Here is a 22,619-nt window from a genome sequence, read left to right as displayed (position 1 = left end):
GCGACAGGTTTATCAGTCAAATTAAATGGAAACAATCAATCAAATAAACATGTAGATACAATAGAAATATCGTAAATGAAGACTGAAATCACCAAATACATTCACTCAGCAGATAAAAATGGCCCATTTCTGTTTTATCTGTTCGGCAGTGTAAATGGACCCATCTTCTCATTCAATGGTTTTATTTTTCTACGTTGTAAATGAATACACGAAGGCATCCACACTATGAAAAAACAAATAAGGGATCATGTAGTAACTTAAAAGTGTTAAACAAACCAAAATACTCAAATGTTTCCTCCCACAGTCCAAAAACAAGAAAATCGGATATGTTAATAGGATATTCTAATTTTCCCAGAAAATGGGAATACTCTAAATTGATTTGTATATGTATGCATATGTGTATTGTATTGAACTGTGTGTGTAAAATGATGGAGACCTCCAAGTGGACGGTTGTTTCTGGTTGAGAGTAAGCTGTACGCTATTGGCTGCCGCTTCTCAACAGTGTGTGTATGGGTGCTGAATATAAAAAGTTGTGTGTGAAAATGTGATTGTAAAGCATCCTTGGGTTTCTAGAAAGGCGCAATATAAGTTGAACTTTATTCATTAATTCATTAATTCATTTATTCATTCATTCATTCAGAAAGCTAATGCCTGCCCACCTATTTTGGGTGTGAAATCTGTCCGTAGGTTTCTAAGGGTTAAAAATGCCATGTTTTTGACAAACCGAAGCAGAAAAAGCTCTGCACTGATCCAGAAAAAAGAGCTTTTCGAGAACTCTCTGGAGGAAAGTGAATTCACTAAATCTAAAAAAGGCATAGATGAGCTCCCTCAATTCCTTCCAAACACAACACGACGCACAAGCAGCTCTGAAGAGTCTCCCCGTTAAAAAACAGAGCGCTGTAGAGTCTGCAGCTCCAGAAACACCAGGAGGCCTTCTCCAAACGGAACATTAGGCCATCCACTGCTCTTAATTAAAGCTGAAGCACCTCCTATAATGCTTCACAAACTTCTCACCTGCTGTAAAACCGACACTTTATCTCGCGTTCTGAACTAAAACAACATCCTGGTACTGAAATCCCACAAGGATGTCTTGATTTCTTCTTTTATTTGGCTACATTTTTGTGTAGCAGAATAGATGAGTTGTGCCCTGCTCGCCATATGTGATAGTAATTAGAGCTTAGAGCACTAAGTCTGGTAGAGCTGATGTCTGAGGAACCGGAGGAATGCGTTTTAACCCTTTAAAGATTTAGTTATCACCAGTGAAAGTGATATGTAAGATGTGATATGCTGCAACTGTGAAAATTCTAAACCAAAATGAATCAGTTAATAAATTAATTACCGTAAAATAAATACGATTAAGAAACCAACTGAACATATTTAAATGTGATTGATTACAAAATTATATAAATGTCCCAATCTATTGTCTCCACAAAAGGGTCTGAGTCTCTTAAAACTGAGTATTGAGTACTGAAGTCAAGTATCCAGTTTTTACTGTAGAAGGCATTACAGCCCACATTAGACAGCGCAGTAGGTGGTTATTAGTGTTGGCACAAAATATTGATAAATATTGATATTTCATTTGCAACACATTGTCGACAGTGGCGTGCACAGACATTTTGGGGGGCAAGTGCTCAGGGGGGGAAAAAGGGCACTTTTTAGCGCACGTGTAACACTTCATAATAAAAAAATTACACGCATATGTTGAATGAAATTTGACTTTTATTTGTAACATTCTCTAAACGTGAGTTTTCAATGGAAAAATGTCACACCACCAACTGATAAAATACATAGTAGTTTGGTGCTGTATGAGACATTTTACTGCACAACAAAATGATTTCACGTTGGGCTTAGAGGACAAACGGTAGGATTTTACTTGATGTGTTTGTTACCTGGCTGGTGGAACACTGGGGAGAAGAAGCCGTGCTGTTGCTGTGCGTGCTGTGCTGAAGACTCGCTGAACTGAACTGCTGCTGCAGCGCATCTAGTGTGCCTTGTGTGCGACCGCGTGGAGTCACGTGACAGAGGAAGAGAGAGGTCGGGTGTGTGCGAGCTGATTTCAGGGCATTCTGTTTTCACTCGTCTTTAATCGCTCAGGTTTTCAAAAGATCATTTCAAACCGGCCTCAGTAAAATCTTAATAATAATAATATTTAAAAAAAAATAAATAAAAATAACTAAGTTTCAAAAGGGCACTTTGGTTGATAAAGGGCAGAGTTGATGACCTGATGTCTATGTCTGCACGCCTCTGATTGCCGATACGTGATACGTCAATATTTTTTTGAAACATCTGCGTTCTAAACCCCCTAAGACTAGCCCCCCAATTTGACTTTATAAATCTTCATTACTCCATCTGGTGACCTTTAATCAAATTTATAGGGTTATATTGGAATATTGGTTGTAAAATTCTGTGAAACTTAAACACTAATAAATGCATAGCTTGCTTAGTAACAGATGCTGTAGAGTATCATAGAGAATTGTCTTGAGATAAAATGAATATCACAGAATTACAGTATATTGATATCACTGTTGTCCTGGGAAACATATGGCGATAATATCATCTTGTGAAATGCCCTGTGATTGTCATACACATGCTTGTATAACCATAGTTGTATTAGAGGAGTGAGAGTATAGCAAACATTTAAATAGCTAAAAAAAACTTTGTACATTGTGGCTGCACACTATATTGTCACAACATTATCAATGCAATGTGTGCAAGTGCAGTAGTCAACTTGTAGGAAATGAGAAGCAGGGTCCTATGATAAAACTGATCAAATTGATAAAATTGACAAAACAGATTTCAGACATTAAAACAAATGAGAAAAAAATATTTAAGAAAACATAATATATTGCAATGTTAATGACACTAATGTTGGATAACTCTTGCAGAAACATGAGGGATCACTGACTTCTGGACAAATCTGTGGGAAATTCTTGTATTTTTATTATTGCAATATGTATATTTTGTAAAACAATAAAATATTGCAATGGCAATTTTCTTTACTAAGGAGGCAATTAATTATTATTTTGAGGTCTTTCCAATTAGTCGATTAATCAACAATTATTCCTGTCATGTCCACCATCACTTTAAAAAGAATGAAACAGCTAAACATGGATTTAAATGCCCTTTAGGTGCCCAGAATATGTTTTAAAATTTAGTTTATCTGATATTTAGTGAGTAATCTGTAAAATCTAATCTGCTGTGTATGGGCACTTTTGGAGACACACACTGAGTTGAGTGTGAACTGTGTGAAAGACAATCCATTACTCCTTTTTCAATGCATTTCTGTACCCATCACTTTGTGTAGTTTGTTGCTGTTGAAAATGAATGATTAGTTGACAGTGAAATTTGGTGGCGACAACTTTTCTTATAATGAACATTGTTGATTATTATTGACTAACCGTTGCAGCCCTAGTTTCTGAACTACTTCTATGGCACCACTTAATATTGTGTAAGGGTGTGTGAGAGATCTGTCTAATAGCATGAGGTGGATCCACTGTAAAACACATAAACTCAGAGAGAGCTACAGGAAATGAATGTGGTGCCGGACCCCGTCAGTCTGCCTGTGTTTCCAAGACCCCCAGTGCTTCGGTCACTCAGTAGTTAGTTTACCACTAACATAAACAAATGTTCATGCCTGAGGCCTGACTGCTGACACTGTTAAATACTCTTAACTCTGAGCTCGGACAGAGTGCTGTCAAATACTGGCAAGTTATTGCATCTATCTCTGGGCAAAACACTTATACTCCCACTCTATCTCTCTCTCTCTCTCTGTTGCTTTCTCTCACTCTCTCTCTCTCTCTCTTACTGTTTTTCTCTGTGTGTCTTTATTTGGTCAGAAACACGACCCCTCCCCCATACCCTAAACCCCAACCCAAACCCAAACCCCTCAACTCATCAATCTTTGAACTCTCACCCACTTCCGTCAAGTGGTATCTGAGAAAGGATGCGTCTCTTGTCCTCATGGGCCACTTCCAACGAGGATAGAGAAACAGAGAGAGGGTAAAACGAGAGCGAGAGAGAAAGAGAGAGAGACAGAGAAACAGAGGCAGAGAGACACTGAAAGAGAGAGAGAGAGAGAGAGAGAGAGAGAGTAGGCAGTGTTATCACAGTGTAGAGGTCAGCTACAGGGCTTCCAATCTCTCCCCGAGTCATGGCACGCCGCCAAAAATAGCTCCAAAAAACACCAAAACCCTCACCTCACCACAAGTGGAGCTCCTAGTGTTTCTGAGAAGCCTCAGCAAAACAAGCCTCCACCGCTTGTTTTGAATGGCATCCGTCGAGTTGACTTTTAAGGCTGTTGTTTTTGAAGGACTCGACTAAACTCAAGACGTAGCGAACAGCTACATCTTTCCAATTCCGCGGGAACTGCAAAAAGGCCTCGCCAGACAGTGCGCGACCCGCTCTATCAAAGAGGCTTTGTTGGTTGGGAATTCCCCGTCCACTAAAGGACAGCACACAGCAAAACATGGTACGCCATGTCTAATCACTGCTGACGCAACTTCTTTTTGAGAAAAGATGATCTCGGATGAGCTGAACCACAGCAAAGCAGAGCTGAGGATGAGGCAACAAACTCTCAGACAAAGTCTGTTAGGATTTAGGCTGAGCATGCACATCGCATGTCGGTAGCTGTAATTTGGACTGAGTTGTGATTCCGCAGAGTAAGCAGATAAGCGACGAGGCCCTGCAGCTGCTCTGAGCAAGTGAGCAACCACAGCTTAAATCAGTGACTCCTCACCCATGAATAAGCCGCCTACACGGACGGCTACACCTACTCCTTTGGCCCCGGGGCCGAGGAACTCTCAGATTTATCACGCAGGAAGATGGGCTTGAAATACTTTGCTCCCAGTGGTCACCCATGAACCACTTCCTGCACCCTCCCCCGCCGGCCTGGCTGTCGCAATCTCAGGCAGAGAAAGCAGCGCTCTCTCTGGGGTAGCTGGGGCTGCTGGGATAGGACGCTTGTTATAGTGTTTGTTATACTGTAAATATGGTTTCATGGTCACCCACTCAAGAAGTCCCAAGAAGTCCCAAGAAATCCCAGGCAGTCATTATGAGTTCCACAATGGAATTCAGACTTAGAACAAGATCTTTACCCGAGCTTCACATGAGTCACATGTAGGACTGTCCTGTGAATGCTCTTCCTCAGTAGCCTACTGTCTAACAAGGCTTTGTGGTGATGTTATGTCAGAGATGTTTTTAATCCACAGATCAATCACTGCCTGAAATATGAACAGGAGATCTCGTAACACACAGTCCCAGTCTCTGTTTAAGTCTTTTATATTGTGAATGTCCTTTTTTAACGATATATATGGCAATATTAAACAATGCAGGGCCCATGACGTCACCAGCTCAGTGCCGAGCACTCAAAACCCAAAGAAAACAGCAAAACAATAGTAATCAGCCCTTTAATCAGGCATTTAAATGGCTTTTTTAAAAGGTAAATAAGAGCGTTTTTCTGGAATTAAAAGTCTGAACTTAGCTGTAACTAGACATATCTGCACCAAACTGTGCTGAACCATGTGTATGGGGGCCATGCATTTACCTCGTATTTACTCGTATTTAATCTTTCCGCACTTTCCGCACATTCTTCCCTCTGCTGGCAACTTTTATGAAGATGCAGATTTAATTTTCCAGCAGGACTTGGCCACAAAACCCACCCTGCCAAAAGTACCAATTGGTCTTATATAGAATATAATATTCTAAACCCCAGAGACACTGATTTTTGGAGTTTCTTATTGGCTGTAAGCCATAATTATATCAACAATAAGAGAAATAAACACCTAAAATAGATTACTCTGTGTTTAATACATCTATATAATATATGAGTTTCACATTTTAAACTAAATTACTGAAATAAAACAACTTTTCAATGATATTCAAATTTTCTGAGATGCACTAGTACATATACTTTTTGCACAAAACAGACTTAATAAAACCGTGGGCTTTAAAGTGTGCAAAGGGTCCTTCGGTTTGGAACAGCCATCTATGATATAGTGTCTGAGAAATACAGCCCACCACGGCTGCAACCTAGATACTGGAACGCAGCCTTTGGTTCTTTGAAACATTCTCTGGTACACAAAGCAAGATGGCAGCAAAAGCCAACCCTGTCAAACCATGCTGTGGTTTTTGAATAGCTATGACTGGCAAGGATGACTTGTATAGGCGACGCAGTTCAGGTCCCAGAATTGGAACTAATGGTCTAATTCCAGCGCCGTGGCCCCGTTCCTCCAGGCAAGTGTTGCCTGAAAATTGAGGTTACACACTCGCCCACCTCGGAGGATTTCAAAACAAGACATTCCAAGCCCCAGCTGAATGCCATAAATATTTTCTCAGGCTCGTAGTAAATAGAGGAAGCGCAGCTCTGCCAGTCATCCACCCTTGCACAGGAGAGCACAGAGATGAAGGGGAGCTTTGTGATATGAACGCAGATTATCTGGGAGGCAGACGGAACAGAGCGAAGTGTGAGGGGCCAAACCGAGGTTAGATCTAATCACCAAGCAAATATAGAAGATAGAAGTCAGTGTCAGGTCACTCTCTCTTTAGAAGGGTCCAATAAAGGAGCTTCCTACAGGGCCACAGAGGGTCTCAGAAGGGTCCCAGAGGGTCTCAGAAGGGTTTCAGGCAGATAGGTGACGACTGATAGGGACGATCTTCCAAGGCGTGACCTCAAAGGGCCAGGAAAGTAAATGAAGCTCATTAAAAAGCTCACATTCCTAGAGATAATCTGCTGCAACATTGTTTTTATTGGTTGGCAGGGTCACCTCACGTGGACAATCTCTCCACAATCTAAAAGGAAATAATGTGATAATTTGGAAAAGAGAGAAAAGGAGAGGACCTCTGTAATGTAGCAGAGCTGAAGATAAGGATATCTACAAAACCACCAATAAGCAGGTCAGCATGCGAGAATTACTCACACGGTAATTACCCCGCAGGTCTGTTAGTTCTACTGCTTTTCCTTTATCACATTATCACACTGTCAGGAACAGAGCTGCAGGGTGAGAACTGTTTCTTTTTTCCCACCAGTTTTATTGTTTTACACCAACAATCCCGGTATAAAAAACTAAAACTAGAACAATGAAAAAGGAAGCGCGGTTTAGACGTACATTACTGTACACAAAGACTTGCTCATTCATTTCTTTTCTTTAAAAAGAGTTTTTCATGCTTTTGCTGGAGTAACTAACTGTCTCTACTGTCCAGACAAGGTTTAAGTCTACTAATTTTTTTATTTAAGTCTACTAAAAGAATTGCTGTGAGAGTTTAATTGTATTCAACAACAAGAACACAAGCCTCTTCAGACCTAAAATTTCTCCTAGCTATTAGGGATTAGTACTTTAGCCAGACACCATCAGTCAGAATCATTACTATCCAGCTGTCCAACTGCACTGTCTGCTATGTGTGGTAACGCCTTCCATAATATATTCCTGGTGCACACGTGAAACTGTGGATCAAGGAATGCTAAATTCCTGCAAAACGTAGGAAATAGAATATACCATCCATCTGCACCCACTATACGACCTGCCTTTATCTCTGATAATTCACATCACCTTGCCATGAGCACAGTGGCCAGTGGTCAACCTCCCTCACAAGAAAACACCTCACCACATATACAAATGTGGGTGTATCCAAGCTGCCAAGTTGTCCCCTAAATTAACAATTCATGATCAATTTACATACTTCTGTCCGGCATACTTTTGGCATATTGGTTTATTTCTACAGATTTTACCTAAACAATGCTCTTCTGCAGTTTAATAAACACGTAACTGAAATACATTTTTGAAACAATAAATCAAAACATCTAAGCCTGCCACCATAGTTACACTATCAACTTACAGTTAATAATAAACAGACATTACCTCAATAGTAGTCTATTGTGTTTATCTATATGTTTGTTTACTTATATAAAAGAGAAAGGTATGTTTGCTATTCATGCAATACCAGACCAATCTTTGTCTTTGTACAGGAAGTTATTTTTGCAAAACACAAATAGGATCAGAAGAACCCAGATAGACCAAAAACTAAATTTTAGCTTTCTACAGTAAGTAATTAAACTTGTTTTAAACTTAAAATTAGATGAGAATTTTAATCTGGCCCATGTATTTGTCTGCACTGGCTGTAAAAACTTTTGACTAGGATTCCCGCCTTTTTTTTATAAATGTGTAATGTTCTCATTTGACGACTAGATGGTATGGGCAGTGTCTCCATATGGAGCCAAAAAGTCAACTTTTAAAAAATGTAAGTATCATTGTCCAGGGAAGAAGAAATGTAATTAAACTACTGATTTATCGTTCAATAAATGGACATATAATATGGTCTGTTGTGTTTATTTATAAACAATATTTTAGCCAGTATTTTCCATTTCCAGACCAATGGTTCATTTGCTAGTAAAACACTTTTTAAGGGTTTTAAGAGTTTAGAAATCAATATTTAGTGGAATAACCCTGTTTTTTATGCATCTTGGCACATTCTTCTCCACCAGTCTTACACACTGCTTTTGGATAACTGTATGCCTTTACTCCTGGTGAAAAAGTTTAAGCAGTCATTCCATCTTCCTCTTGATTATATTCCAGAGGTTTTCCATTTGGTAAAATCAAAGAAATTCCTCGTTCTTTTTTTAAAGTTGTCTCTTATTTTTTTCCAGAGCTGTAAAAAAATATAGAGCCGATGGAAATATGGTTCTGGAATCATTGGGCATCCGTGTAGTGTTCATACAGGCCATTGTTGCACATATTATCACATTGTCATCAGGAATGGCTCTCAGTGGGGGTGGGTGTAGGGTGATAAAATACAGGCTGCGGGGGGACAGTGAGATTGTTAAATCGCTACATTTGGAGCATCCTGTTAGTGTGTGTCAGTATGTGTGTGTGTGTGTTTGTGTCAGTGTGTGTGTGTGTGCACTCTGTAGAGAGACATTTCCTCTTGCTCTGGAGCTGAAAGCTCTGGCACTGATAGCCCACTGAGACTATCAGCATGGAGCCATCCCAAACCGACCTTGACTAGGGCACTGGTAAACAAGGCCGCGGACCCCCTCCTTGCACCCGAGCTCAGAAACTCCCAGCCTACTGCCACTTCTTACCTCGAAAAAAAACATCAGGCCTCTCTGTTCCAGGCCATTAATCGCATAGAGCGTGTTTACCTTAGCACAGAAGACCTTGTTTAGCTCAATTTCGTACAATGTGCCAGATAATACTGGCTGTCTCCGCCTCACAAACAAGGTCCTTCACCAGCATTCTCTGAGAGCTATTAGCTGTTTACACAGTGAGGTGCTGGCACAGTGCGGATCACTACTGCACAGAAATAGACAGAGCACTGGCAGAACCAGAACATACAGGCTTTTATTTGGAGCTATTTTAGCCATATTGGGATATGAGGGAACGGTGTATTCAATGCCAAGAAATAAGGTCAAAGTTGGTCTGGACAACTTGCTGTAATAGATGGAACCAGAAATTCTGCTGTTTACCAGACAACCCTGAAGGAGAATGTCTTCCCATCTGTTCATGACCTCAAGCTCAGGCGTACTTGGGTTCTGCAGCAGGACAATGACCCAAATCACACAAAAAATCCACATCTGAATGGCTTAAAAAAGAACAAAACTATATATGATAGTCAAAGTCTGATTGAGATGCTGTGAATGATCTTAATCAGAACGTTTAGGCTCGAAAACCCTCCAATGTGGCTGAATTAAAACAATTCTGTAAAGAAGAAAGTGAATGAAAGACTCATTGCCAGTTATCGATATCCACAATGTTTTGTCATATCGTCAAGAATATTGTTTTTGCAAAGAACATCCCAAAATATCTTTATATTAAGGTGTTTATTTGTTTAGTTTAGTTTATCCCCCCATCACTAGTGATGCCACAACACAAGGATGGTGAAGACTAGCACATGCCTCCTCCGATACATGTGAAGTCAGGCTCCGCCTCTTTTCGAGCTGCTGCTGATGCAGTATTGCAGAGTAGCATCACAGCGCTCTTGGAGGAAAGAGCAGCGACTCGGTTCCGATACATCAGCTCACAGATGCAGCCTTGTCCTGATGGACATCACCCATTGAAGTGATGTGGGGAGACAGTGCCATCTACCCACCCAGAGAGAGCAAGGTCAATTGTGTGCTCTCTCGGGGCTCCGGCAGCCGATGGCAAGCTTTCTAAACCTTGACTAGGATTCTAAACCTGGCATTTTGAAAGAATTTCTCTGTGCATGCCTGAAAGGGTTCAGCTGTACAAGAACAATAAAGTCATGAGTAGCCTGCATTCCAATTCAAGACAAACAAAAAACACTGGCATCTCGTGACGCGCGTGAGTGTGTGTTGCGTCTAGTGTGAAACAGGCTGAGGAGTACGGAAATCACGTGCGGTGTGAGGGAGTCTGAGCGACTGGGGTTCAGAACTGCTAACATACAGTACACTCACACGGAAACAGACATCTTCCTGTAGCGCTGACCCCCATTCCACACCATTCCAGACCACTTTACTGCACTATCACTGCTCACCTATCATGAGGGGGCCATGCTGAAAATAAACCGGGGTCACCTCGCCACTTCCTTTGTCTGCTTTGCGGCCGAGGAGCACACAGCAGCATGTCCCACTATCACGTCCACAAAGAGACTTTAGTCCCAGCTACAGCTCCCCCTGATCCTCCACCCAGGGCTGAAGGAGGAACCTGATCACTATCAGATCATCCTCAGCCCAGCATGGTCCAGATTTCAGCTCCGCCTGACCTGTAGGCCTGAGTACTGCTGTGACACGCTGCTGAGGGGTCAGGTTCAGATAGGCTGCTGTCCTAATGTTGCAGGACCAGCATATTTATCTGATGTGCTCCAGCAATATGAGCCAAGCAGAACTCTCAGATCATCAGGAACTGGTCAGTTAGAGCCGCCTAAGGTAAAAACTAAACATGAGACGAGCTTTTAGCTTCTACGCTGCTCCTAAATGGAACCAGTTGACTGAACGTGTTAGAAGAGCCCCAATACTAGACATGTTTAAATCCAGACTGAAAACCTACATGTTTGATCAGGCCTTCAGCTCAGACTAAAACACTAAAGCTCCACACACTTTTATTCTATATAAATATATATATATATATATATATATATATATATATATATATATATATATATATATATTTATGTTTAAATCATGTTTTATTATTTTATTCGTATTTTTATTCTCTTTTTTTCCAATGAATTGTTGTTCTTTTACACATTTTAAATTTTAATTTGACTTCTCTTTGTTTTAATCAAGTTTGAATCATTCATGCTTATTCTTATATTATTTTAATTATTGTTATTCTTTTACATTTTTTTTTTTATTTGACTTCTTTTTGTATTTTCTAATTTGTAAAGCTTTTTTCTTTTGATTGACACTAAGGTCGATGCGTTGCGGCCATCTTGGTCTTTTTCAGGGCATGAAACATAAAAAAAAATACTGTGCATTACTTTTTTTTGTCATTTTCCTTAGTAAAATGATACATAAGTATCGTCACTTTATTGCTGGAAATTGCATTGGTTGCTGTTGGCCACAACCACACCAAAATAACAGCATTCTAGGGCGCTAACAAGCTAATAGGCTAAAACTGGCACTCGAGCTGAACCCGCACACACACACATAGTAAGCCTCCCCCCTCTCTCTCCACCTCACACACACACACACACAGCAAGAGACCCCCGCTTTCCCTCAATAACACGCTTGTCTTCACCCTAAACACAACAGTGCATTTTTAACAGTAAGTAAACATAGAACATTACTGCAGATTCGCTACAGCAGGGGTGTCCAAACTACGGCCTAGGTATTTTAGAAATAGAATGAAAGTTGGCTCGCTGTTAAGCAGGTTTTTATAATGTGAGATTCGAAGTTTAAACGCTAGGTGTCAGAAACGGGGCCAAAGAGTCTAAAAGCGGAGAGGGTGCGCATTTCTAGCGCAGAAAAACGGGCCAAAGAGTCTAAAAGCGGAGAGAGTGCGCATTTCTAGCACAGAAAAACGGACCAAAGAGTCTAAAAGCGGAGAGAGTGCGCATTTCTAGCACAGAAAAACGGACCAAAGAGTCTAAAAGCGGAGAGAGTGCGCATTTCTAGCACAGAAAAACGGACCAAAGAGTCTAAAAGCGGAGAGAGTGCGCATTTCTAGCACAGAAAAACGGGCAAAAGAGTCTAAAAGTTGTCGTAATTAAGGAGTTTAATATTAAGAGACATCATGAAATTAAACATCAATTTGAAAAATCTTAGTTTACACAACACTGTCAAAGATAAAGATAGTAAGTCAAGTAAAATGGTGTGTAAATGAAATAATCTGAAAAATGTATTACTTAAAGTGGTATATTTTATTATTTGTTTTATTACAGAGTCTGTGGCCCGTGACTCAAATATATTTCTCCTTCTGGCCCCCAACAAAAAAAGTTTGGACACCACTGCGCTACAGTATATACATTATATCAAGGTTAGTTGTTCACTCTGTGCTGCGATAAAGTGTGATCTAGCTTCAAAAACACAACGTCAAATTTGAAGAATCGCTTGGAGTCGAAGCGCCGCACTTACAGAACTTACAGAACTCAGAAGTCCCAAAGGTGGAGCGAAGCTTCCAATAAAGTGAGTTTTGGCAAAACTGGTTGTCACTTTTTATGTTGAGACGGCAAGTGTGTGTAACTTGTAATCTTACTTAGTTACTTTTTAAAAAAAGGAATTCATAAAGTAACTAAGTTACTTTTAAAGGGGTAATCAGTAATCAGATTTCTTTTTCAAAGTAATTATGTCATCACTGCATGCGAGTATGATAATCCTAACTGGGATTGGGAGGTCAGCAATATGACAATTAGATTATCAGATTGCGATAAATATTATGTTGTAATAAATAACCCAGCGGTCAGAGCAGCAATTAGTCAGTCCTGGACTGATAATTGGCATTTAAGAGTTTATTTTCTCCATTTGTGTAATATATGCTTGTTTAGAAAATGAAAGTAAAATCAACAAACTTTAAACAAAGCTCAACATTATAAATTTAACTGTTGCTTTGCACTACTTTACACTACTGACTCCACTGTTACATGATGGTCCCGATTACTTTGTTCTAAGTAGTTATCGGTATCAGTTGGAAAAAATTGAATCAATTAATTCCTGGTCATCTCCACAAATCAGTGCATTAAATATAATATTAGATACATTCTTTTTATTTATACTTTTCCCTTTGATGTCATTTCACTTTTTTCTTTTTTGGCACTTCTCTAAACTGCAAAGTGCCGAACTTCCATGTCCAAGTTTACACAAGTCTACATGTGCAGGATCTCGTCAAATTTACCAGAGATTTTGGTTGTGGGACAGAGTTTTTTTAGCTATACTGTATGCTGTTTGGATATAGGAGATCTGATATTAAGTGTAAAAGTAGGCTAAATTCTTATATCCGTACTCCTGTAGTGTAATTCCAAGCCTAAGAGTGCTTGTTCATTATTAGACACGCCAGCATTTGCGAATGGAATATCCTTGTTTACGCTACACTGCGAGCTGAAGGAGAGAGGAACTGAGGGCTGAGTGGACATCATGAGAAAATAACTTTTCCTCCCTCTTCCATATAAAGTAAAAGCCCTCCACACAGCCAAACCTCAGCTTTGGCAGGACTGGTTTCTGACCAAGATGTGGGTGAAATAACAAAACTAAGGCAGATTTCCCACTGAGAGAACCAGTAGCTTGGTCTACCAGAGCAGAGACCGAAAGCTTATGAGAAGATTGCTGAGATATGACAGCGGTTTTATCAGAGGTTAATCGCTGTTGTCCTTTAAACAGCTGCACTAGAGACGACCCTGAGTACCAAACAATTCAGCAAACCAAAAATAACAAAAGCCGTAAATCTCAATCTCTCAGTGCTCAGTCAAAAAAGGGTGGAGTCTCATATTTGCGATTACATATCAGCACAGAACGTGAAAGAGACAGCCTTCTGAAGAAACTTCAACCTCAAATTAAATGAGTTTAAATGAGTATTTCTTAAATTAAAGGTGCTGTTTATGATTCTGGAAAACTGGTGTAGATATTTAACACTTGCTTACTTACTTACTTACAAGTACACTTATGTAGCACCTTTTTGTCACTCAGCGGAACTCAAGCATGCTTACAATTACATTCTAAACACACTCAACCCACACTGGTGACAAGTGGTAGCCAATCATGCACAGCGTACTCTCAACCGGAAACACAGGCATTTTTTTATCCAATTTTTCTGGGCAATTTAGAAAATCCAATTTACCAGATCTCCATATTTTTAGACTGTGGAAGAGAACGTAGATACGGGAAGAACAAGGGAACTCCAATTAGATAGGGACTTGAAACAAGGATCCCAGTGCTGGGAGGTAAACGGGCTAACCACTAAGCCACCAAGCCACCAAACTCATCAGCAAAATACAGCAAAACACATTGCTCCTTTCATTAGATCTGCCCCCAAATTTATCAATATGCTTAATAATAGAGCTATGAAGTCATACAACCCTTTTCAATTGCCGTGCACATGCATACAGTGCAGGGATTGAACAATATATCGCTTCAGCATCGTCATCACAATGAGAGCATCAGTTGTAGAGTTGGTATACAGTGAATAACCCTATTTGAGTAATGTTCTAATCCATATTATGAAAATCAAGAACTACACAACTAAGTAAAGAAAAAAAAACGTTAAGAAATGAAGGTCAGTCAATCTGAAAAATTGAAAGAACTTTAAAGGAATCCTCAAGTGCAGTCACAAAGACTTTAAAAAACTCTATGATGAAACTGGCACTCATCAGGACCTCCCCAGTAAAGGAAGAGCAAGAGTTAACTCTGTTGTACAGAATAAGTTCATCAGAGTTACTAGTCTCAGAAATCGCAAGATATCAGCATCACAGATAAGAGCACCTAAATGAGAACACTTTTAAGTTACTACATGATTCCTTATGTGTTCCTGTCACGGGTGCCAAACACAGGACAGACAAGTGTGAATACAATAAAGGGTAAGACAAAAAGGATAAACTGAGGAGCAAAAAAGGGTCGATAACAAAAAAGGTAGAATGAGGTAGAAGAGCTAAGTGAATAGGGTTAATACCGGGCGAAGAGCAAAGGAAAACAGGGGCTATATATACTAAAGAGTCCAGGTGTGAGCAATGATTAGAAGCATGGCGAGCCAGAACACCAGTGTGTAACATGATTCGGCATGCCCAGAGGGTTGAGCGCAGGTGCATGCTGGGAAATGGAGTCTTTCTCAGAAGTCTGGATGACTTCAGTCTTGATTTACAATGTAGGAAAAAAAGTATAGTACAGTATCACAATATACAGTACAGGCCAAAAGTTTGGACGCACCTTCTCATTTTCAATGCAATTTCTTTATTTTTATGACCACTTACATTGTAGATTCTCACGGAAGAATCAAAACTATGAATGAACACATGTGGAGTTTTATGTACTTAACAAAAAATGAGCTGAACCTCCACAGTCACCGGACCTGAACCCAATCCAGATGGTTTGGGGTGAGCTGGAGCACAGAGTGAAGAAGGCAAAGGGGCAAGAAGTGCTAATAAACACCTCTGGGAACTCCTTCCTTCAAGACTGTTGGAAAAACATTTCAGGTGGCCACCTCTTGAAGCTCATTTAGAGAATGATGCCAAGAGTGTGCAAAGCAGTAATCAGAGCAAAGGGTGGCTATTTTAAAGAAACTAGAATATATATATATATATATTTAGTTATTTCATCTTTTTTTTTGTTAAGTACATAAAACTCCACATGTGTTCATTCATAGTTTTGATGCTTTCAGTAAGAATCTACAATGTAAATAGTCATGAAAGAAAACGCATTGAAAAAGAGAAGGTGTGTCCAAACTTTTGGCCTGACCTGTATATTGGGATATATTAAATCGTACGTCCTGTAAATATTGTATATCCGAGTTCTTGCCAGTAAACAGAGCCCTGCAGTGGAGCAGAGATGTGTTAGTGTGTGTTTTGCATCACACAGGCCCGTTTTCCTACGTGAGTGAAAACGACAGGAAGAAACAATTTGATGCAAAACACATTTCAGTGCTTTTTTTGCTCCCAGGTGTGAAAAAAAGCAAAGATTTGTATCTGCGGAGACAAGCGCTCAGAACACAGACATGGCAGAGAACATGAAATGGATGTCGGATCATCACTCTCCTCGGAATCACACGCTCGCTCCGTCACCGTGACAGGGATGAGGGAACATCTGCTGCACTATCAGCAGCCACCACTGAGACTCCAGCAGCCTCCCACTAAAACACACAAACACACTCATCCCAGTGACAGGGGAACAGCAGCTGCAGGAGGCAGAGAACGAAGAGAAAAGAAGAAGAGAAGAGAAGAGAAGAGAAGAGAAGAGAAGAGAAGAGGAGCAGGAGGGAAAAGAAGGCGGCAAACCAAAAAAAAAAAAGAAGCATGACTCATGAAGCTCAGAATCATATATATATATATATATATATATATATATATATATATATATATATATATATATATATATTTATATAATATAAAGTTAACATTTCTATTTGTTACAGAAGCAGATCACCTGAGTATTGGGTGTATTTGTTCAATGGAGTCAAATAATGAAGTAAAAATACTTTTTTTTTACTTTACTTAAGTAGAAATGGTTGTTGGTAGGGGTTTATCGTACTGTTTTTAGCAAAAATAAATTCACACTGTTCTCATTTCCCTATATATATATTTACTAAAGATCTGACCAGTATCATTTATTTTACTTTAATTCTGGATATAAGGAGATATTTGGAGTGCATTATTATTAGTATCATACTATTCTGGATCATTGCCTTCTATTACATATCTGATAAAATTCTTGTATTTTTTAATATTCCAGTTAGGGGTGCGGCATATTATATTGTATACAATAAAAAAAATACATCTATATTTTCATTTTGTTGCAGTAGTGTATTCTTAAAATACTTTTTCATACACTGTTTTTTCATATCGCCAAGAGTATCGTTATCGCAAAAATACCATGAAATATCGTGATATTTTTCTAGGGTCATATCGCCCACCCCTAGTTGTTGGTTACCTATACTTTACTGTAGTAATTATTCTTCAGAAGACTTATTACTTCTACTTCTTATATTTTCACACAATTATCTGGACTTTCCACTTCTTATATTTTAAAAAATAGCCTCCTTACTCCTGTTTCATTTCAGCTTGTGTTTATTCCACCTTCTCATAGTTTAATAAATAAAACTCCTATCCAGATAAATCTCTCCATCCAGATAGAGTGAATAAATCTGATTGTGATTGGATGTAGAGAAGTATAAACACATACCGTTCCGACTCCCTATTGGTTTATACTGTGATCCATCACACCTACACACGTTCCCCCCCCCCACACACACACACCCACACACACTCCAGCAAGAACATATAGCAGACATATGAAGCCTAGTATGAAGATGCACTAGTGCATCCCAAATTTACCAACATTAACATTTTAACATAACATTATAGTCATTAGTCATTATGGCTTTTGGAAAAAATGTGTTTTGGGGAGGGGGGGGGGGGTAGTGCACTATAGGACTCTGTGGCGCCACCTAAGATCTTTCCCTTTACATTACTTTTATTTTTACACTTTAAGTAGTTTTAAAAACAGAACTTTTACTTAAAGAGTAAAAAGCTTGAGTTGATACTTAAACTCTAGTATCTATACTTTAACTTACAGAGTAATGAATGAGAAAACTTTTAATAATTATTGTTTCTTTAAACTTTGATTCGGTTTACAACTGGATAAGGCCAAACCACATAAAATTGGAAGTGTAAACACACCAGAGACGTCTTTAAAACAAATACAAATCTGTTCACTCAAGCCACTTTAGGAGGTGGTCTGAGGTGTATTTAAAACAAATACAAATCTGATTATTCAAACTATTTTTAAACGTTGGTCTGAGACGTCTTTGAACAAATATAAATCTGATTATTCAAACTATATCAAAAGATGGTCTGGTATGTTTTTAATACACATACAAATCTGAGCATTTGTAAGCAGTTGTAAATTGTAATAAATAAATATATTTGTAAAACAAAATTGGGGAAAGTCAGTAAATGTGATAAAAGCTATATCTGTATCATTCTTCTTACTCTCCCTTATTTCTAATTCTCCTTCCCAACACATTCACACACACACACACATTCCCACACACACACACACACACACACACACACACTTTTCTCTCCCCCTAACATTCCCGCTAATTAGAGGCGGTGAGTCAGCCTCTGTTGTTGAACACAAAAGCCTCTAAAGCAGGACCCGCTCTCTGGGAAATGACCTGGCAACAATACCCCGGCTTACGCTGTCAGTCAGTTCGCGGCACAGGCAGACAACTAAAACAAGCATCGCCGTGACTAACGTGCCGCACTTCAGCACGGAGATTAGGCTGATAAATGGGTGGAAACCTGCATCCATCACACGGCTGACTGCATCTACCTGACCCATCATCCTCTAATCAGCTCCTTTCAGTCAAGTCAGACGGCAGACGAGAGGAAGAGCGAGAGAGAGACACTGCACTGTCGTGTCCTTGGAATTACTTATTGATTGTAGAAGCGTAGCCCAGGATATCGGGCCTTTTTTCAACAATTATTGATGATAAAGCACATATACAGCTCTGGAAAAAATTAAGAAACCACTGAATCAGTTTCTTTGAATTTGCTATTATTTATGGGTATATGTTTGAGTAAAAAGAACATTGTAAACTACACACAACATTTCTCCCAAATTCCACATACAAATATTGCAATTTAAAGCATTTATTTGCAGAAAATGAGAAATGGCTGAAATAACAAAAATAAAGATGCAGAGCCTAAAGGAAAACACAAAGAAAACAAGTTCATATTCATAAAGTTTTAAAAGTTCAGAAATCAATATTTGATGGAATAATCCTGGTTTTTAATCACAGTTTGCATACATCTTGGCATGTTCTCCTCTACCAGTCTTACACACTGCTTTTGGATACCTTTATGCCACTCCTGGTGCAAAAATTCAAGCAGTTCAGCTTGGTTTGATGGCTTGTGATCATCCATCTTCCTCTTGATTATATTCCAGAGGTTTTCAATTTGGTAAAATCAAAGAAAATCAATTTTTTTTTTCAGAGTTGTATATTCACACAACATTTAGTCTAGTAAAGTTTAATAAATAGTCGTATAACTATACAACATAAATTCAGATGAAGTATATTGTTTCTGTCATGCCCAAACCTTGTTTCTCCATGTATCACTTTTGACACAGTGTGAATCTGGTTGCTCTTCATATTGCTTCAACTGTATATTAAAAGTTAAAAGTTAAGTGTATTTCTCTTTTACTGTAAATTTCTCATTTTAGAGATGGCAGAAATCCTTTAAAAACTGACATGCCAAATGCCAATACTGTCTCATGACTTTTCCAATGTTGAGATCACTGAACTGAACTGTGGAATATAAACCTCAACCTACCTACTGGCACCATGCCTAATATCAGGTGTACACTAGAGGGGTGGAATGATAGATTTCCATCCAATACTTTTGAAATAAGTTGAGCAGTTGAGATGATGGGTGGGTGGTGATCATCAAACATCCTCACTAATGTTCTTGTTGCTGAATGCAATTAAATCCTCACAGCAGTGACACACAATCTAATAGAAAGCCATTCCTGGACAGTAGAGACAGTTACTTCAACAAAAGCAGGATAAATGAGATAACAGTCCACTGTAAACAGGTATTCCCATCTGAGCCACAAACAACATTGTAAACTGGAACAAAAATATATTTGTTGCAAAATGCAAAGAAACAGATCACTGTTCATCAGACCTCTGATCTTGGTCAGGCAAGAGGACCTGTGCTAAATTATGCTATTTGTGTTTAGTGATTTGTAAAGCTGTGATTTAGAGTGATATTTGAGTGAGAACATGTGGAATTGTGCTTAGAGTTTGTCAATGTCGACACATGAGCTTCATGTTTTTGGATTTGTGTGCATAGCTCCACACATGTAATTCTGGTTATCTGATGTCACAACCTGCCTTCAAGAAAAGATCAATGTTAACATGTAGATGGTTTTATCTTATGATATTTATGAACCAAAATTCAACATCCATACAATGTTGGGTTTTGACAACAATCAATGATTTTTTCAAGTTAAAATCGGCATGTTTCAGGTGTCTCTGATTTCCAGTGCTGCCTAGGTTACATTTATCAAATGCTGACATTTGAAAAACATTGAATGTTTTATTTATTTTTAAAGCCAACAAAATATGTCAGCATCACATGCCATCCAGTATTCAAAAAAATATTCACAGATTAATGTGGATACTAGACATTGTTCTGACATTTAATTTCTGATAAGAACATCTGTTGACATTGACAGACAGCTGTGGTGAAAAGAGAGAGAGAGAGAGAGAGAGAGAGAGAGAGAGAGAGAGAGAGAAAGAGAGAGGAATAAAGAGAGGTGAAATAAAAATAGACAGAAAAAGTCCCTCAGACAAAGACAGGTATAAATAACAAGAGAAAAGTTACAGAGATAGAGAGACAGAGCCATAAATAAAGAAGAGAGAGTCTGACCAACAAAAAAGTGGAGAAGGAAGAACACAAGAGAAATAGACAGAGCCATGGGACAGAGAGATATACAGATATAAACAGAGAGAAAGAGAGACAGAGAAAGAGAGATTTAGGAATAAATAGAGGTGAAAGAAAGATAGACAGAAAAGTCTCTCAGACAAAGACAGATATAAATAACAGGAGAAAAATTGAGAGATAGAGAGAGAACACTAAATAAAGGAGAGAGACTCTGACAGATAGAAAGCGGAGAAGGACGAAAGGAAGAGAAATAGACAGAAGAGAGAGGTGAATAAAGAGAGATAAAAAGAAAGAGAAAGAGAGATAAATAAAGTAAGAAAGAGATGCAGAGAGGGACAGACGCATTAATAAAGGAGAGTCTGACAAACAGAAAAAGGGAAAGGAAGGAAGAAACAGACAGAAGAGAGAGGAGGAAAGAGAGATAAAAAGAGATAGAGATAGTAAGAGATAAATAAAGCAAGAGAGAGACAAAGAGAAAGATAGAGAGAGAGAGAGAGAGAGAGAGAGAGAGAGAGAGAGAGAGAGAGAGAGAGAGACAGACATAAATAAACAAGAGAGTCTGACAGAAAAGGGGAAAGGAAGGAAGATAGAGAGTGACGAGAGCGGTGGAGAGGTGAAAAGAGAGAGATAAACACAGAAGGAGAGAGAGGAAGATAGAAAGAGAGAGATCATGAAAGGGGCTGAATAGAGAGAAAGAAAGACAGAAATAAAAGGAGAGAGGCAACAAGAAAGAGACAGAAAAAGAGAGAGTGAGAGAAATTGTGTGACAAAGTTTGAAAGATAAATAAAGAAAGAAAGAGGGAGGATAAGAGACAGAAATAGAGAGAGACAGAAAAAGAGGGAGTAAGAGAAGGACAGAGACTCAGAGACACAGAAAGAGAGACAGAGAGAGACAGAGATGAATAAAGAGAAAGAGATGAATAGAGAGAGGAATAAAGTGAGAGAGAGAGAGAGAGAGAGAGAGAGAGAGAGAGAGAGAGAGAGAGAGAGCAGTAGAAACAATGGGGGAAAGTTGCGCTTTGTGTATAGATCAGTTGTTCCGGGCCGGTTGTTGTCCGGTTGTGTCCGGTAGTCCGGTGTTGACCCACCTTGATGATGTTGTGGAAGATGGTGTCTCTGAAGTCCAGCAGCGCTTTCTGGTCGAACTCCTGGCCGTGGATGATCCTCATCTGCTTGAGGAAGGTGGACTTGCCGCTCTCCCCCGCGCCCAGCAGCAGGATCTTCACCAGCCGCCGCACCGAGCGCCTCTCGCGCGCCAGCATGGCATCGATCTCGCGACTGCGCCGCTTGGCCTCGCGCTCCTGGTTGGCATCGCGTGCCCGCGCGCCCTCCTTGGCGCCGCTTCGCTCTGGGGGGCTCTCGGCGGGCAGCAGGCAGCGGCCGAGGCTGCGCACCACGCCGGCCATCGCGTCCGAATCGCGGGGGGGAGCTCAGAGCCGGAGAGGCATTCTCTAGCCCATTAGAGGAAAAAAAAAAGCCCCCTAGCAGCTCATCCGGGTCTGTAAAAGTGTTTAAACCTCACCTGCAGACAGGTAAAACCCACCCTCCTCTCCTTTAAAGACCCCCAGAGCGATGTGTCACCGCAGACCCTCGCGCTGACTCGGAAAAGTTGGGCTCGCGGGGCGTGAGAGCGCTCTCCACACTTCTCTCCAGCTCTGAAAGTTTGTTGGAGGAGCTCCACTCCCTCCCTCCTGTCCTGAGTGGGAAGGGGAGCGGTCCAGTTCACCAGGAGACCCACAGGAGGCGACAGAGGGCGGGACGAGTCCATAAAACAGCTCTAATACAGATTTATTAAAGTAAATTAATTATTTGATGTTGTCAACGAACAAAATTTACAGAAACAGTCACATTATTGATTCCTCAAGTCATCCAGACTATGAAGGAACACATACAGAATCATGTAGTAACTTAAAAATGTGTTAAAAGGCTGGTAACTGATCCTGTGCAACAAAGATAACTTTTACTATTCCTTTTCTGGGGCGGTGAGAGCCAGTTTCATCATAACATTTTTGATGGTCTTCGCGACTGCACTTGAGGATTATTTCAAAGTTCTTGAATATTCTTTCTTTTTTAAG

General features: G+C 39.7%; 1 protein-coding gene across 1 annotated transcript in view; it reads right to left on the bottom strand.

Annotated features, from left to right (window-relative positions):
* gna12a (guanine nucleotide binding protein (G protein) alpha 12a) overlaps positions 1-22,219 on the bottom strand; it is a 78,744-nt gene extending 56,525 nt beyond the window's left edge. The window contains exon 1 of the mRNA XM_007247801.4: positions 21,633-22,219. Within this exon, the coding sequence (XP_007247863.2) occupies positions 21,633-21,950 (318 nt within the window). The 5' untranslated portion in view covers positions 21,951-22,219. The remainder of the gene's footprint in view (positions 1-21,632) is intronic.
* Between the last annotated feature and the right edge of the window lie 400 nt (positions 22,220-22,619).

Source organism: Astyanax mexicanus, chromosome 3, assembly GCF_023375975.1.
Source record: "Astyanax mexicanus isolate ESR-SI-001 chromosome 3, AstMex3_surface, whole genome shotgun sequence".
Taxonomy (NCBI): Eukaryota; Metazoa; Chordata; class Actinopteri; order Characiformes; family Acestrorhamphidae; genus Astyanax; species Astyanax mexicanus.
The sequence above is the reverse complement of the archived record's forward strand: the minus strand, read 5'-3'. Positions and strand labels throughout refer to the sequence as shown.